At 37.8% G+C, this 17,963-nt stretch overlaps 3 protein-coding genes and 1 pseudogene across 3 annotated transcripts in view; 2 read left to right on the forward strand and 2 right to left on the reverse strand.

Annotated features, from left to right (window-relative positions):
• Nucleotides 1–17,963, reverse strand: part of LOC103518684 — a 40,425-nt pseudogene that overhangs the window by 2,498 nt on the left and 19,964 nt on the right.
• The window catches only part of LOC103518682 (membrane-associated progesterone receptor component 1-like), a 16,434-nt gene continuing 7,809 nt past the window's right edge, over nucleotides 9,339–17,963 (forward strand). Inside the window, exon 1 of the mRNA XM_008483762.3 lies at nucleotides 9,339–9,929. Within this exon, the coding sequence (XP_008481984.1) occupies nucleotides 9,605–9,929 (325 nt within the window). The 5' untranslated portion in view covers nucleotides 9,339–9,604. The remainder of the gene's footprint in view (nucleotides 9,930–17,963) is intronic.
• Nucleotides 11,861–15,690, reverse strand: LOC113471333. Its single transcript, XM_026830416.1, has 2 exons — nucleotides 14,166–15,690; nucleotides 11,861–12,453 (listed from the first exon to the last, which is right to left on the reverse strand). The coding sequence occupies exons 1-2, from the start codon at nucleotides 14,262–14,264 to the stop codon at nucleotides 12,157–12,159; spliced, it is 396 nt and encodes a 131-aa protein (XP_026686217.1). The 5' UTR covers nucleotides 14,265–15,690; the 3' UTR covers nucleotides 11,861–12,156.
• Nucleotides 12,677–15,957, forward strand: LOC113471331. The gene is made up of 2 exons (XM_026830414.1): nucleotides 12,677–13,571; nucleotides 15,812–15,957. The coding sequence occupies exon 1, from the start codon at nucleotides 12,877–12,879 to the stop codon at nucleotides 13,546–13,548; it is 672 nt and encodes a 223-aa protein (XP_026686215.1). The 5' UTR covers nucleotides 12,677–12,876; the 3' UTR covers nucleotides 13,549–13,571; nucleotides 15,812–15,957.

A 17,963-nucleotide genomic window follows, 5' to 3' on the forward strand; every position in this document is an offset into this window, starting at 1 on the left:
AAAATTGATTAAATGGACACCTGATAGTGTTTTCAAGCGGGAAAAAGCGACATAAGCCTGTCCACACGTGAATGTTGAAGAGCCAATGTCAATGAGAGCATTGTCCAGACTCAATCCTTGACTCTTATGGATTGTAATGGCATAAGCCAAACAAATAGCAAACTGTTCACGGTGGACGAAGACTCGGGGTGGGACCTCGAACTTGGTGCACACGCTCGAGGTCGTAGACTAGGCCGTGATTAAATTGGACCTGCAAACGGCGAATGAGACTACAGTTATCTATGTCGAAGTCAGTCGAAGATTACCTTTCAAACTGTACCAATCGCACCATTCACAAGTCCTAAAGTCAAAGCAATATCCCCCCAAAAAATACCATTTCGTGGCATAAAAAAGGCCCCGCCAAGTCTTTCCTCCCAAAATAAATCAAGTGCCCACAAAAAATAAACAAAAATCCATCCCACCCCTGTTTATTGGCCTTGCTTGGCATAGCTTAACCTAGGTGATGCTAAAACCGGTCTTAAATTATCAACTGAAGTGTTATCTAAAACTTTCTCGCTTTGAGTTCATAGGTTGTCGCAGCAAATTTCAAGATCAGAGCTCATTTGTGTGAGAAAATGTGAAAAAAATCCCCCAAAAACAGTATTTTTGGCTTTATGGTTTTCTGGACAAAATTTGCACCACCATTTTTGTGTTCCTGGTAAAAAGACCTTTAATTTGATATATAGGTTGCTGTACCCCGCCTTTTATTCACTTCATAATTTGTGTGCTCCTCCTTCACGTAGTACCTACCTTTCTTTCCCCTCAATTCTCACGTACAAGATTTCATGTTGGAGAGACTTCCCATCGTGAGAACTCTTTCATTAGAAAGGAAAATGTAATTTTAATTTTCAACCTTTTACGTTTTACAGTTATTTTTTCCGAGTTTTGACCTCCGATTTTACAACTTTTTACATAGGAATTGACCATTTATTATTTTTTTTTTTCACCCATTTGCAACTGCTAAAAATTTGTTGGTGAATATGGCGCCATCTAACGGAATATTCATGGTACTGCTTGGAAACGTGAATCAAAAATTCAGGGATCTAGCACAGGGGAGCGTGTTGAGGACGAGATTTTTCGAGAAAAATCCCATGACAACAGTAGGGGGATGGGATTTTACTTTACAAACTGAAAACATGGAATCTTTATAGGTGACTTCACCCCCGTAAAAGTGAAGCATAAATCTCGAGTATTGATAGGTAGTACAAACTGAAAACATGGAATCTTTATAGGTGACTTCACCCCCGTAAAAGTGAAGCATAAATCTCGAGTATTGATAGGTGCCTGCCTACCTACACTACGTAAGAAGAAAAAAAAACTTTTTTATTAAAATAATTTTACACATTTCAATTAAGTAGGTACCTATGTTAATGGTAAAAACAGTAAATTTTGAGCAATTAATATTCTATGCCCTCTGAAGAAAAAAATTATTGAACATTTTTTGAAGTGATGCTGGGTTCTGGCTTCACTTCAGGTAGTAGGTTCTCTGTCCACAAGTAGAAAACCTCAAACTCAAAAAGCTGTTTGATCTCTAAAGCTGGCCACTGACTATAGATCCAACGCTAAATAATCGTGTATGCGTTAATGTATTATCAATTTATCACTCCATTGGATTGTTGGAACGGTCGTGAGTCGTGAGTAAGCACTCTTCAAAAGTATTTTGAAGTAGCATTTTTAGCGTGTAAAACTTGTAGCAGAATTTTTTGAACTTCTTGTACCTCTTGTACTCAAGATAAGAACAATAATTAATATTGCATGGTGCTGTCCTACAGGTGAAGAAGAAGTTGTATTCCACTTGGTGTGGCTCACATTGCATATCCAAGAAATACAAGGCGCTCGTGGTTGGGGTTCGTTCTCAGACGTATTTAGCCATTTGCCTCTTCGTTTTGCTGTATATTTAGGACGTAAAGTTTTTTTACGTTTGGGCTTCGGTTCTTCTGGGCCATTTTGAGCCTCAATAATGGTAGGATGTATCGTCCATTCACGGTCCTTAATTTTTTTTTTTCCTACGGGACGATATATATATATTAGGGACATCAGGTGGAGACAGTACAAAGATTGTAGTCGATTGTATTCGACTATGGCAGGATGAAGCGCCTTTATCTTTGAGGGGTCAAAATTGATTAAATGGACACCTGATAGTGTTTTTCTTCTATGGGGACAGACAGACCGACCAACAGACAACACCAAAGCAAATACAATAGTCCATCCCTTAGAGGACACTAGGGTGTTGGAATCTATGCCTTTTGGGTTCAAACGTGCAACTGGATCTATTTTCTAAAGATAGTCAATCTAGGATGTTATTTCATCATACCTGATACTCACGATATTTTGTCACCGAGACGGTTATTTCAAACTAGACAGCAAACTAAACATGACAGATATTCTTTCCACTAAAGAAAACACCATTTTGGTGTCAATATTACTATCGTAATAATAAAGAAAGGACAGGCTAAAAATTAAGGTTTTTATTTTCTGGCAATGAACTAGGGTTGGGACATCGACATCGATGTTTTGAAAACATCGATACATCGGAACAAAAACATCGATGTCAACATCGATGTTTTTCCGCGTATAATATCTCTAGTAGCGCTGTCAAACTTTCTTGACTTGGCGGGGCGGAGCGCTACCGCGCTCCTTGATTCCTACGAAGCATAATGCGAGCACCTACCTTAATGACAATCCTACGATCCAAACCGGCTGTCATTGATGATTCATCATCGTACTTATAGCCATTTGCGAAGAGGTTTTTGGTGATTTTATTTAATTATTTAACCAACTTACTTCATTATTTTTTTTCTTTCTGTTTTTTGGTGTAATACGATATTACAGTACGGTATTACCTGCAAGCTACACACTGGTTCAGTTACAGTCCAGTCCAGTTTCAACTGGATTTTCAGCCGTACATAATCGAATTTTATCCAAGTGGACTGAAATGTAGACTGGACATTAGGGCAGTGGCTGAACTGTCTTGATTTTTTTTCCCAAGATAAGTGTCTCTCCGCCGTTTTTACCTATTTTACAGCAACGAAACAACTGCTACATCAGACTCGTGTGGTCTGTGTTGTAGCATGCCCATCCCGTAGTATACCTCTCATCGAATAGGCGAGAAGAGACAATACTTCCCATTTACACGCTGGGTCATCACGAGAACACCAGAAATCAACCCGTTGAAATAATTATTTGCAATCGAAAAACGAGAACAAATTTTTGTCGATGGTGGGATTCGAACACGGGATCTTCTGCATGGGCTAACCGTGCACCAGTGTATGCTTCATAACTAGAGCCATGGGTGCCAGGAGGGATCCATCATACACAGGTTCTCTACACTCTTAGCAGCTTTCACCAGGACACTCACCTGAAAGTAGAGGAGAAATTAGCACTTTTCACGAACAGGAAACAAACGTTCGGTATTAGAGTGCCCGTAGAACGAGGAATTCAAAATGAAGCATATTCAGGCGAAAATCCAGAAAGAAGCGCGCGCAGAACGAGGATGAATTTTCCAGAAAGATTTTCAAGCTGATCATTGAAACCCATTGAATTTGCCTCAAAAACAAAATATTTTGTTCTTGAAAATTTTTCCTGAAACATTGTTTCTGAAATTTATCTCAAATCTTCGGAATGCTTCGTTCTGCGCGGTCTCATAAGAATGTGTACGTTTGTTTTCTTCATCTTTAATTCCTCGTTCTGTGGGCACCCTTACCTTCTTCTTCTTCTTCTTCGCCTTTTCCCATGTTCAGATGGGGTCGGCGTTTGTCGTCGGCCTCTCAATCAGGTTTAGAGTGATTGCTTTGAGGCCCACTGGTTTTGGCTAAAACAAAATTTTCCGAGTGGGATGCCCTTCGCACTCAACCTTCGCTATTGATATAGCGTGAGGAAATTTATCTCAAATCTTCGGAATGCTTCGTTCTGCGCGGTCTCATAAGAATGTGTACGTTTGTTTTCTTCATCTTTAATTCCTCGTTCTGTGGGCACCCTTACCTTCTTCTTCTTCTTCTTCGCCTTTTCCCATGTTCAGATGGGGTCGGCGTTTGTCGTCGGCCTCTCAATCAGGTTTAGAGTGATTGCTAACTCCTGGAACTCCTATGACTCCTAGAAACCTTGAATCTCCTGGAACTCCTACGACTCCTAGAAACCTTACATCAGTCTACTCCTTATTGTTTATAGTCCCCTAGCTAGACGCTGATCTACTCTCTGTTTATAGTCCCTCAGCCAGACACCCTTACCTAGTTGATCTAAATTTTGTAGTCTTGCGTATTTTTAACCGTTTTCTTCCATCGTTTGTAGTTTTTCCTCTACAACTACGTGAAAACGGCTACTTTGGCGTATAGGACCCTTTATCTTAATGAACTCTATAACACACTGAACTACTAGGTAGGATACAGCAAGAATAGGTTACCTGAATACAGGGTCCCAGAATTTATGCTTAAACTCTTTTTCTCGGAGCCTCTTCGAAATTGTGAAAAAAAAGCAATTCTTTGATTTTTGATGCGAATATTTAGGCAACATCGCGATTATTTCGCGAAAACCGTAAATCGGGTGCCAACTTCGGTTTCTTTTTTTTAAATAGGAATCACTCCCCCTTTAATTGCGTTTGCTACGTTAAATTCAAAGTATAATTGACTACTCACTAAGGACTGTATTTCAATATGAATCATTAGTGGGGACCTATTTGAAGCGCAAATCACCGATTAAAATGAATTTCCTATTTTTGGTGCTTTCTCTATTGGCAGAAGAACATGGAAAAACGAAAAATTGAATTGGCCATAACTCCGGCCTTGGTTGTTGGATCGAGCTTAAATTTGAACCAAAGTATTTCGTTTTTCATGCTATTTAATTTAACATGGTGTGTCACAATTAGGGGGTTCCTATTTAAGATTTTGAAGTTGACCCCCATGGGTCCGACCTTGGCTCCAATATTTGATGGGTTTAGTGATTCACGGTTTCCGAATTCCGCGAAAACCGCGAAATGCAAATTTCGAGTAAGTAGTCAATTATATTTTAAATTTAACGTGGAAAACGAATATGCAGTAAAAAATGGGGGTTTCTCATTTAAAACCAAAGTCGGCACCCGATTTTTTGTGTTTTCACAATTTCAAACAGGCTCCGAGAAAAGGCTGTAGGTTACTTGCGTACTATTTCTATTTCAACCTTCTAGTTGCGTACTAAAATGAGAACGTTTAATGGGGGAAAAAACATTTCCCTGTTTTCCTAATTTTACTCAAATATGAAGTCATTTTTATATGTTTCCTAACCCTTGTTGTGTACTACCTCACCCTATTATTCCTAGAAAGTTATTTATTAGGGAAAGTCCTTTCCGCGTGCTAGAATATTTTCGTGGGATGAAAAAAGGGATTTTTCTTGTGGGACCACATTTCGAGAAGTATTTTTGGCTGAGTACGAGTTGGTTCCCAACTGGGAAAAAACGTATTAGTTGGTTCCGGTTGGAAAAAGGTTTGTATGAATTGGTTCCCTGAGCAGCAAGACTGAGTTGCTCCAATGATACCAAGCGGTTTGTATTGTAAGTGTACTTTTATCTTTTTGTGAGAGCACGCCCAATCTGATACGTGTTAACATATCCGCAAATATGGAGTCGTCTTTCTGTCGCATAATTTATGGTCCACTCGTCATATGAAAATAGATCTTTCCACAGATTGGATACACCCAGAGAACCGACGATTTTACGAGCATCCGTTGAAGAAATTGTCTCAGAAGAAGGTTTTTCACGGACGGGATTTGCAAGTATTACCCGCGGAATGGCGCAGTTCTAACACTGAAAGTACAACATAGGTACTCCATAATGGGTAGAACACCCTACCCAACCCATAATATTACCAGTTTATCAAACGGTTTAAAAGAAAATGAAATAAATATATCAACTCTTTGAAATCTGGGAAATTTCAAATGTATGGTATTACAATGACGAAACATTAAAACTGAACAGAATATCATTTCTGATTTCAATTTCAGTTGAGGACAGCGACAAAAGGCGTATTTGGCCTTGCCTGCTTTTCTTCTTAAATGTCAGGTTTTACCTGATGGGGTGATACATAATATCCAAAGTTGGTTAGGACCAGCTACATGAAAGTTAACCAATTACGAGTATGTTACTATGATGGATTTCACTCGGAAATGATCGAAACTTACCCAATGATGTTATTATGGTATTTTTCACTTGGAAATGATTGGAACTTACCAAAACTTACCCATTGATGTTATTGTGGCATTTTTCACTCGGAAATGATCGGAACATACCAAAACTTACCCAATGATGTTACTGTTTAATTTTTCACTCGGAAATGATCGGAACTTATCAAAACTTACCCAATGATGTTATTATGGTATTTTTTCACTCGGAAACGACCCGAACTCACCAAATCTTATCAAATGATGTTACTATGCCTATTGCCTTTGTACATTGTTGCGCTACGCTCATACGTCATATTTTATGGCTATATTTCTGCAAAAAGTTATGAGATCCCCCCAAAAAATACCACTTCGTAACATAAAAAAACCCCGCCAAGTAGTTCCTCCAAAATAAATCAAGTGCAAAAAAAAAAAAAAAAAAAAAAACCCCAACCCCCCCCAAAAAAAATTAGAACGGACAGACCGACTGACCGACCGAGTGACAGACACCGAAGCGAATACAATAGTCCGTCCCTTATACCTTTTTATTACTATTGTAATATTAAAGGAAGGACGGACTAAAAAGTAATATGTTTTAGATTTTATTCTTTGGTATAAAATGCCATGAGATACATTAGCTACATTGAAATAATTCATCATGTATTTATTATGTTCACAGGGAGAGATGCATCAAGAGCTTTTGCTACATTCACAGTGACCCCTGGCAAAGATGAGTATGATGATTTGAGTGATTTAAATCCTGCTGAGTGGGAATCAGTAAGAGAATGGGAAGAGCAGTTAGACTCAAAGTACACCTATATAGGTAAACTGCTCAAGCCTGGAGAGTCACATATCAACTACGAGGATGAGGAGAAAGGATCTATTGAAGAGAAGAAAGACTTGTAAAATGTCAAGTGTGGTGAAGGTGAGAATTAGGTACTAGGATCTACTAAGGTGTTGGTGGGTATGAACCTGTCAAATCAGGTGAACTTTAGCAAATTGTTTTTCATGATAAGAGACTATTTTTTTAGTGTACCTATACCAGAGTGGTATTTTTTTCTTCTTTTTCTTGTACCTACCTGTTGTTAGAATAACTTTTTTCCTTATTTAGTGTGGACTTGATTATTGATTTTGTTTTCTTCAAAATCTTAAGTCTATTGGACCTCTAGATTCCTATTGATGACTTTGTTTGTAATGTAATAGAATTCTTTATTGGCAAAATGTACCTATACATTTAGTACAGAGAATCTTAGACAATGATAAAAAGAAAGAGATTAAATCCCAGTAATAATTTAATTAAAAAAGTCAATACCGAAGAAATCAATTTTGTACCCCACCTTTTATTCACTTCATAATTTGTGTGCTCCTCCTTCACGTAGTACCTACCTCTCTTTTAATTGAATTTCTCGAGAAACAACGACTTTTATCCAAAAAGTGCCACTGCTGGGGTTCGAACCTGAATTTTGACTTTCCTACCTTCAGAAAAAAACAAAACTTCAAAAATTCCAAGCCGTTTAAAAGTTACTAGGGTTCAAGTCCCGCAGTATACTATTAGATCGGGGTTTGATCATTTTTTAAAACGCACAATCCGCGGTCTGTCATTTCGTGTTGTCCACTCCGCGGAGTGAGCAGTTTAGCCTTCTTTCTCTTGGTGCTCAATGGCCGATTTCGGCAATTTAGCTTTTGCATAAATCCAGTCCGCGGATTGAGCTATTTACAGTTGCTCAATTGCCGAATTTCGGGGAATGAGCATTTTGCATTTTTTACTCCGCGGAGTGAGCTATTTTTTCGCTCATTGAGCGAATTCGGGAATTGAGCCTAACATTAACATTACGAGCGGAAGGTCAGTAAGTTTCCATAAAGAGCACAATCTGATCCCATCATACGTTATGCTTCAAACATTGACACCGCGCTCTCAAGCGGCATGTACATGCAACTGCACGAGTTTCGACACTTTCTCTTCTACCCCTTTTGCTGAAACCTGAAACTTTGATGTTAATAAAATGAAACCCAGTAGAAAATGGTTTTTTTCTCAAATCTGAATCCTAGTTACCTTCGAGAGCTTTGTAGAGCTTGCAGAACTCGTAGTCAAGTAGTGGTTCATGCGCTCTTTCTGGATCTAACTGAGGTTTCTTAGCGGCTCGTGAATAGACCTCATGACGACTCACTTCACTCAACTTATCCAGAAACATTTCCATGCCGATCCGCTTTAGAATTAACTGCCGTAGAGATTCCTGCAAATAAGTTTCTTCTTAACAAGGCAAGAGAGAAATTTTATGAAATATTTTTTTCAATATTCATTATTCGACCTATAGATACATAATATAGCAATATCTAGTGAGGAGGAAGTTGCAGCTCTGTATTCAAAGGAAAATTCAACCCAGGGTTTATACGCTTTTCCCGGAATGAAATTCCATGACTATTCCATGACTTTTCCTACACGATTTTCCATAAATTTTCCAGAAAATTAGGGGGCGGAAGTACTTAAAAAACAGTAAGATTACCCCTTCATTTCAATAAAATATGTAATATGCAGTTGAGTGTGAGTCGGATATAGTTGAAAATGAAACCATCATATTCCTCGTGAAAAAATACACAAATTGGCCTATTTGATGGTTCTAAACGATGAATTAGAAAGTTCTTTATACCTCTTTTAAAACAGTAAATTCACTTGAATTTTCCGAGTCTCGAACCCGTAACTGCTAAACTGTAAGTCTGATGGAGTTAAAAGTTATACCATTGTAATCCACGTAAAAAATCACACAAGATCATTTATTTGATTATTTCAATAGCTGCACTAGAAAGTTTTTAATGCCCATTATTACCATTTCTTGAAAAATGGCGACGGTTCAAAGTTATGCCTAATATGCTGCACTGTGTGTGGTGTGATGGGTGTGTGTGTGTGTGTGTGTGTGTGATGGAAAAAGGGGTACTTTTCTATCAGGAGAAATTCAATGGGTTTCAGTGGAAACTTGAAGAAAAAACAAATTGAAAAAATGGTAGTTTTTAAAGAGATACAAAAAAATCTTTTTCTCAAGCCTCTGGTTGTGTTTGAGGGAGGGTTTTACCAAAACATAAAATTGAGGGATTCCTGGGATTTTTTTGGGCTTTGTCTGGGATTTTCTGTGATAGTCCCGTAACCGTAACCCGTAAGAAACAAGAACACACTTTATCACCTGATTCACCATTCACCAGATTCACCTGTGGATTAATAATATTTTTATAGCGATTAGTGATTTGAGATTTGATTAGTCATTATCATTAGAGGCTGCCTATTCTGTATGATCAGTACATCAATAGTTTATAACTTAGGTATAAGCTCGTAATTTCCAATTCATAATTACCCATAGTGAGCTGATAGTTGCACAGAAGCAGTTGCAGTAGAGCTGTGAAGTGTGAAATTAGTGTATCATTCATCTCAACATAAACTATTAGTGCCATGGCTGATAATATTTCTAGCAAAGATGATCTCCCTTTAGACCAGGAGAGTGGAATGTTCGTCTATCTCATCAACATTTTCCTAGTTGTAATCATTGTATACCTCATCTACAAAATCCTCCGGGGTCAACAGACTCCCAACATAACTCCATCTGAACCTGAACTACCAAAAATGAAGAAACAAGATTTCACTGTAGAAGAACTTCGTGCTTATGATGGTACCGGACCAGACAAACGTATCCTCATTGCTGTCAACAGCAAAGTGTTTGATGTTACCAAAGGGCACCGATTTTATGGGCCTGAAGGCCCATATGCTGCCTTTGCAGGTAGGTAATAATAGCTGTGGCAAAATACTAGTAAATACTACTAGGTAGTGTTAAAGTTCTAGTTTCCTTTACATATTACTTTCCTTATCCTACAGGAAGGAAAGAAGGTGCATAATGTAATCAGGTCAAAATTTCAATGGTCAGTTTTTAGTGCCAAAATATGTTTTGAGGTTACTAGAGCCTAAATTTAAGTTTCAGTCACACAGTGGGGCAGATTCAGAATTTAAACAGCCAAAAATTGAACAAGCTGGGCCCGTACCCCGGGAATTTTTCAGCCCGTAGTTTGTTCAATTGTGGTTAAAGAAAATCAGTACCTATGTACCTACCTAATTTGTTTAATATTTAGTTTATTATTATTGATTTGATTTTTGATTTTACTTTCATGTAATGATTTAAAATCAAGACTAGAGCCTGTTCTCCCTTTATTCCTTTAAGTCACCCATCCTGGTTTTTGGGGGATTTTTTCACATTTTCTCACACAAATGAGCTCTGATCTTGAAATTTGTCGCGACGATCATTTAAGACCGGTTTTAGGGTTACCTATGTTAAGCTACGCCGAGCAAGGCCAATAAATGGATGGGTGACTTAAACCTTATATTGGGAATAAAGGGAGAACGGGCTCTAGTCTTGATTTTAAATCATTACATGAAAGTAAAATCAAAAAATCAAATCAAGAATAATAATAAACTGAATATTAAACAAATTAGGTAGGTACACTGGTACATAGGTACTGATTTTCTTTGATCACGATCGAATAAACTACGGGCTAAAAAATTCCCGGAGGGACGAACCCAGCTTGTTGCCGATGATCTAGTAATAGACGAATAGAATAACTTAGGTATTTTATACATCTAATGATTTCATTGTTGATAACTTACTTTTAAAGCTAGCAAAGTTATTACAAAAAGGATCAATCGAAGGATCCATTTCACTACATTTATTATACCCTCCACAAAAAAGTACTGATATAAAAAAAGACGTCAATGTGGGACCTCCCTTCTACATTAGCTCTTCTAAAGAAAATAATAATTATAAAAGTACTCCGGGTGACATAGACTACTTGAAATTTTCACATTCCATCCTGATTCAAAATGGCGGCGGTTCAAAGTTATGCCTATTATGATGCACAGTGGGACATGTCAGGGAGCGCGTAGCGCGACCGTGTGTGTGTGTGTGTGTGTGTGTGGTGGGTGTGGTGTGTGAGTATATGTGTGGTGTGTGTTGTGTATGTGTGTGGGGTGTGTGTGTGTGTGATGGGTGTGGTGTGTGTGATGGGTGTTTAGTGTGGGTGATGTGTGTGTGTGGTGGTCCCGTACAAAGGGCGGGGTGTGTGTGTGTGATGGGTGTGGTGTGTGAGTATATGTGTGGTGTGTGTTGTGTATGTGTGTGGGGTGTGTGTGTGTGTGTGATGGGTGTGGTGTGTGTGATGGGTGTTTAGTGTGGGTGATGTGTGTGTGTGGTGGTCCCGTACAAAGGGCGGGTCAACCACTAGTTTTAACTATGTAGCAGCACATTGTTTGTTTTAGGGTTGAATGGTAGAGTTTCCCTAAGCAATAATTTCACCCCTTGATTGTAATTTCTGTGTATTTTGTGTACATGTAATTATAAACAATAAAGAGTAAATAATAATAATAATAATAGCTACTTTAATCGAATAGCGACCAGTGGCGGCATTACCAGTGTAAAAAGATTATTGAAATATGGAATTGGCATTGATCCCGGATTACGAAACCTAGATCTTGACCGCAGTGCACTGATGAAAATTACAAAACAATTAACATTGTTATCTGGTGCAATCAGTTTTTTATTATCTTTATTGGTTCAAGAGATAAAGGCGTTTTAAGGGGACGAGGTATGAAAAATGTTGAAAAACAGAAAATCCTTCATAGAAGACAAAGTCAATACTACTATACCAGCAATATGTAAGGTGAAAAGAGTGAGAGAGCAAATTTAATGGAGGTGTGTGTGTGTGCATAGGAGAGATAGAGAACCGAAAGGTCGCAAAAGAGGCCTATAGAATGGTTTTGAGAGCTTTGACTGAGGTCCAGATCTTTCAAGAAGTTAGCCACCGCATCGGCCGTAGATTTACCTGCCCTAAATCCTAGCATTCTGTATAGGTACAGCTATTTTTGCTCACCCTCTTTGTTATTTACTTATCTATTTACTTTTTACTCTCAGGTGCATAGGTTCAATCTCAGGTATTCTGGACGGAACTCGGATGACCTTTTTATGGGATGGGATGGAAATCGGATGATTTGGGCTTTTCGGACGGAACTGGTGTTCCTCCGTGAATTGTATTCATTCGTACCTTCGTCTTAGCTTGGGCAAAAGAGACTGAGTGAGGTCTACAGTTCACAGAACTACTAGTATACATATGTATCGACTCTTTAATAATTTCTTGAATGTGCTTTCTTTGGATGTTGAAAATGATAAAACTTACCAATGACTTGATCATGACATCTCTATTATCTGGACACATATTTGAACTGGTCACTGTCTGTCCTGCCATACCGTTGGAATTAATCTAAAACCAATCAAACAACATTTCATTCATTAGGTAGCTATAGCTAAGACCTCTTACCACCAGAATACTATACCAATCAAACAACATTTCATTCATTAGGTAGCTATAGCTAAGACCTCTTACCACCAGAATACTATACCAATCAAACAACATTTCATTCATTAGGTAGCTATAGCTAAGACCTCTTACCACCAGAATACTATACCAATCAAACAACATTTCATTCATTAGGTAGCTATAGCTAAGACCTCTTACCACCAGAATACTATACCAATCAAACAACATTTCATTCATTAGGTAGCTATAGCTAAGACCTCTTACCACCAGAATACTAGTTTGGCAAATTTCACCAAACTTGCCCAAATTCTTCAAGACAAGGCTGAGTGAAGAATTGCCCAAATTCTTCACTCAGCATTGGAAAGGATGTATCTACGAAGATCTGTGGGTGGAAGAGGACTTCTTAATTTGACAGCACTTCACGACAAGCAAATCATTAAGCTACGAAGTTTCTTCCAAACCAAAAGTTCATTGTTCTTAGATCAAGCCAAACAATGTGACGAAAATTACACACCACTAAACTTGTGTAATAGAAATTTTGTTTGTCCAACCATTAAATCCATCCAAGAGCAGAAGAATGATTTACTTAAAGGTGTGAAGAAGGGAAAATATCCATCCGCCCTGTATGATAATCCACATGTGGACAAGAAAGTATCTACTGGATACCTGACAAATGGCTTTCTAATGCCTGAAACAGAAGGGTTCATTCATGCTATACAGGACCAAGTAATGAAAACAAGGAATTACATCAAGTACATTATGAAGCAAGATGTTGAAAATGAAATGTGTCGTGTATGCAACCAGATTACGGAAAGCATACAACACTTGACGTCTGGGTGTAAAGTTCTTGCGCCTAAAGAATATTTGAACCGCCATAATCTTGTTGCCAATATCATACATCAAGAACTTGCAAAGAACATCACAAGTAGAAATAGGACATGTGTGCCCTATTACAGTACAAACCCACTACGGTATTGGAAAATGGTGAATTCAAGTTATTATGGGATATGTCGGTTCACACTGAACATAACCTGTTGAGTAACCGACCAGATATTTTATTCATCAACAAAAAGGAAAAGAAAGCCGCAATAATTGATGTCAAAATCCCCATGGACGATAATATACACATAGCATACACAGAAAAACTGATGAAGTATGATGATTTGAAAAGGCAGATGAAGAATATGCACCAGCTTGATGAAGTCACTGTTCTTCCAATCATCATCACTACCAATGGACTCGTGCACAAGTACACCAAAATCAAAATAGAGAAGTTGAATATCAAAAATCCTTCAGCTATCATCAAGAAAGCACAGATGTCATCAGTCATTTTATCTACCACGTCCATCGTTAGGGAAGTCCTGAATGAATGAGAGAAATTTAGATATTCATATGTTGAAAGTTATTTCCCATATGTAATATTATGTACCTACCTTAATAAAGTGATTACGCAATGATTATAATAATAATAATAATAATAATAATAAACTGAATATTAAACAAATTAGGTAGGTACGTGTACATAGGTATTTCTTTAACCACGATCGAATAAACTACGGGCTAAAAAATTCCCGGAGGGACGGACCCAGCTTGTTTTATATTAATTGATAAACTATTTAAGATGCTACTGCCGTTGCCTATGGTCATAATCTCACCTGTGATTTAAGCACTATATTGTGATCATGGAGTTGTCTCATATGAAGTGTCAGCTGTTCAATACGTGCTTTGTGTTGTTCATTTTCTTCTTTCATCATAGCATGTTTAGACTCTAGGTCAGCAATTTGTTTCGCTTGTGTACTTATCAGGGCCGTGTATTGTTCTAGGCTAGAGTCACCTCCATCCTGAACGCCTGACTTCTCTGCTATGCATCGTGATACAGGACCTGATTGGGGAAATTCAAATAACTTCCAGGAACTTGTTCAAAAAAAAATTATCATAAGGATTAGAATTTATTCTTTCCTGCAGTCAGGCTCCGGGATTCCCCACCGGGGGACGGGGGCAGGTAAATTACCGCACAGTACGGTAATCCAGGTAAAGGTGAACTGAAATACCTAAACCGGATTTATATAAATTATCGCACAGTACGGAAATCCATGTAGAGGTGATCTAAAATACATAAATCGGATTTATATAAATTACCGCACAGTACGGTAATCCAGGTAAAGGTGAACTGAAATACCTAAACCGGATTTATATAAATTACCGCACAGTACGGAAATCCATGTAGAGGTGATCTAAAATACATAAACCGAATTTATATAAATTACGGCACAGTACGGAAATCCATGTAGAGGTGATCTAAAATACATAAACCGAATTTATATAAATTACGGCACAGTACGGAAATCCATGTAGAGGTGATCTAAAATACATAAACCGAATTTATATAAATTACGGCACAGTACGGAAATCCATGTAGAGGTGATCTAAAATACATAAACCGAATTTATATAAATTACGGCACAGTACGGAAATCCATGTAGAGGTGATCTAAAATACATAAACCGAATTTATATAAATTACGGCACAGTACGGAAATCCATGTAGAGGTGATCTAAAATACATAAACCGAATTTATATAAATTACGGCACAGTACGGAAATCCATGTAGAGGTGATCTAAAATACATAAACCGAATTTATATAAATTACGGCACAGTACGGAAATCCATGTAGAGGTGATCTAAAATACATAAACCGAATTTATATAAATTACGGCACAGTACGGAAATCCATGTAGAGGTGATCTAAAATACATAAACCGAATTTATATAAATTACGGCACAGTACGGAAATCCATGTAGAGGTGATCTAAAATACATAAACCGAATTTATATAAATTACGGCACAGTACGGAAATCCATGTAGAGGTGATCTAAAATACATAAACCGAATTTATATAAATTACGGCACAGTACGGAAATCCATGTAGAGGTGATCTAAAATACATAAACCGAATTTATATAAATTACGGCACAGTACGGAAATCCATGTAGAGGTGATCTAAAATACATAAACCGAATTTATATAAATTACGGCACAGTACGGAAATCCATGTAGAGGTGATCTAAAATACATAAACCGAATTTATATAAATTACGGCACAGTACGGAAATCCATGTAGAGGTGATCTAAAATACATAAACCGAATTTATATAAATTACGGCACAGTACGGAAATCCATGTAGAAGTGATCTAAAATACATATAGGACATATGTGCCCTATTACAAGTACAAACCCACTACGGTATTGGGAAATGGTGAATTCAAGTTATTATGGGATATGTCGGTTCATACTGAACATCAACAAAAAGGAAAAGAAAGCCGCAATAATTGATGTCAAAATCCCCATGGACGATAATATACACATAGCATACACAGAAAAACTGATGAAGTGTGATGATTTGAAAAGGCAGATGAAGAATATGCACCATCTTGATGAAGTCATTGTTCTTCCAATCATCATCACTACCAATGGACTCGTGCACAAGTACACCAAAATCAAAATAGAGAAGTTGAATATCAAAAATCCTTCAGCTATCATCAAGAAAGCACAGATGTCATCAGTCATTTTATCTACCACGTCCATCGTTAGGGAAGTCCTGAATGAATGAGAGAAATTTAGATATTCATATGTTGAAAGTTATTTCCCATATGTAATATTATGTACCTACCTTAATAAAGTGATTACGCAATGATTATAATAATAATAATAATAATAATAATAAACTGAATATTAAACAAATTAGGTAGGTACGTGTACATAGGTATTTCTTTAACCACGATCGAATAAACTACGGGCTAAAAAATTCCCGGAGGGACGGACCCAGCTTGTTTTATATTAATTATGGGTGTGTGATGGGTGTGTGTGGTGTGATGGATGTGGTGTGTGTGTGTGATGGATGTGGTGTGTGTGTGTGATGGATGTGGTGTGTGTGGTGTGATGGGTGTGTGTGTATGTGTGATGGGTTTGTGTGTGGGTGTGCGTGTGTGTGGTGGTCCCGTACAAAGGACGGGTCAACCACTAGTCTATATAAATAAAATTGTAGATTTGTCTGTACATTGCTTAGAATCACTGGACAATCTGAATCCTACAATTCGAGCTTCATCAAAATCAGTTAAGTTTAGCCGGAGATGTTCGACTTTGAAAAACGTCAAATTTTTCATCATTTTCTGCTGCTGCTTCCGCTTCTTCTTTGAAGTTGACCGCTCTTGACTTGGCGGGGCGGAGCGCTGCCGCGCTCCTTAATTGAAAGCGGAAACTCAGTAGGTACCTACTCCTATACTAAGCCATTTTCATTTAACTGTAGCGGAAAAACTACAAATGATAGAAGAAAACGGATTAAACGGGTATATTCGGGCACAAATGTAAAATAGCGTACATCAAAATCGGTTAAAGTAAGCTGGAGATATCAATGTTAGGCTCAATCCCTGAATTCGCTCAATGAGCGAAAAAATAGCTCACTCCGCGGAATAAAAAATGCAAAATGCTCATTCCCCGAAATTCGGCAATTGAGCAACTGTAAATAGCTCAGTCCGCGGACTGGATTTATGCAAAAGCTAAATTGCCGAAATTGACCATTGAGCACCAAGAGAAAGAAGGCTAAACTGCTCACTCCGCAGAGTAAAACACGAAATACCAGACCGCGGATTGTGCGTTTTGAAAATGCTCAAACCCCGATCTAATGGTATACTGCGGAACTTGAACCCCTAGTAACTTTTACCACTTACCATTACCAATAATAGCAAAAGATTATTTTTTGGTTACCCATGAAATTCGACGTAGGATTTCAAAAATGAAATAAACAAGCAGGGTCCGTCCCTCCGGGAATTTTTCAGCCCGTAGTGATTAGAGAAAATCAGTACCTATATACCTACCTAATTTGTTTAATATTCAGTTTATTATTACTATTGATTTGATTTTTTGATTTTACTTTCATGTAATGATTTAAAATCAAGACTAGAGCCCGTTCTCCCTTTATTCCCAATATAAGGTTCAAGTCACCCATCCATTTATTGGCCTTGCTCGGCGTAGCTTAACATAGATAACGCTAAAACCGGTCTTAAATGATCGACTGAAGGGTTATCTAAAACTTTCTCAGACGACACCGAAGCGAATACAATACGTCCCTTATACCTTTTTATTACTATTGTAATAATAAAGGAAGGACGGACTAAAAAGGTATAAGGGACGGACTATTGTATTCGATTCGGTGTCGTCTGTCTGTCTGTGCCCATAGGCATAGAAGGACTTATCCAAACCTGGTCGACCTATATATCAAATTAAAGGGCTTTTTACCAGGATCACGAAAATGGTGGTGCAAATTTTGTCCAGAAAACCATAAAGCCAAAAAACCAAAAAAAACTGGTTTTTGAAAAAAAAAAACAAAACTGTTTTTGGCGGGATTTCTTTTCTATTTTCTTCACACAAATGACGCCTCTGATCTCTTGAAA

This window comes from Diaphorina citri, unplaced genomic scaffold, assembly GCF_000475195.1.
Source record: "Diaphorina citri unplaced genomic scaffold, Diaci psyllid genome assembly version 1.1 scaffold2309, whole genome shotgun sequence".
Lineage (NCBI taxonomy): Eukaryota > Metazoa > Arthropoda > Insecta > Hemiptera > Psyllidae > Diaphorina > Diaphorina citri.

Excerpts from the sequence above, each read along its gene's own strand:
- LOC113471333 (XM_026830416.1), bottom strand. The coding sequence starts at position 14,264 with ATGATGAAAGAAGAAAATGAACAACACAAAGCACGTATTGAACAGCTG. Across the intron at positions 12,454-14,165 it reads ATATAGTGCTTAAATCACAG|ATTAATTCCAACGGTATGGC; the intron begins GTGAGATTATGA and ends GATTGGTTTTAG.
- LOC113471331 (XM_026830414.1), top strand. The coding sequence starts at position 12,877 with ATGTATCTACGAAGATCTGTGGGTGGAAGAGGACTTCTTAATTTGACA.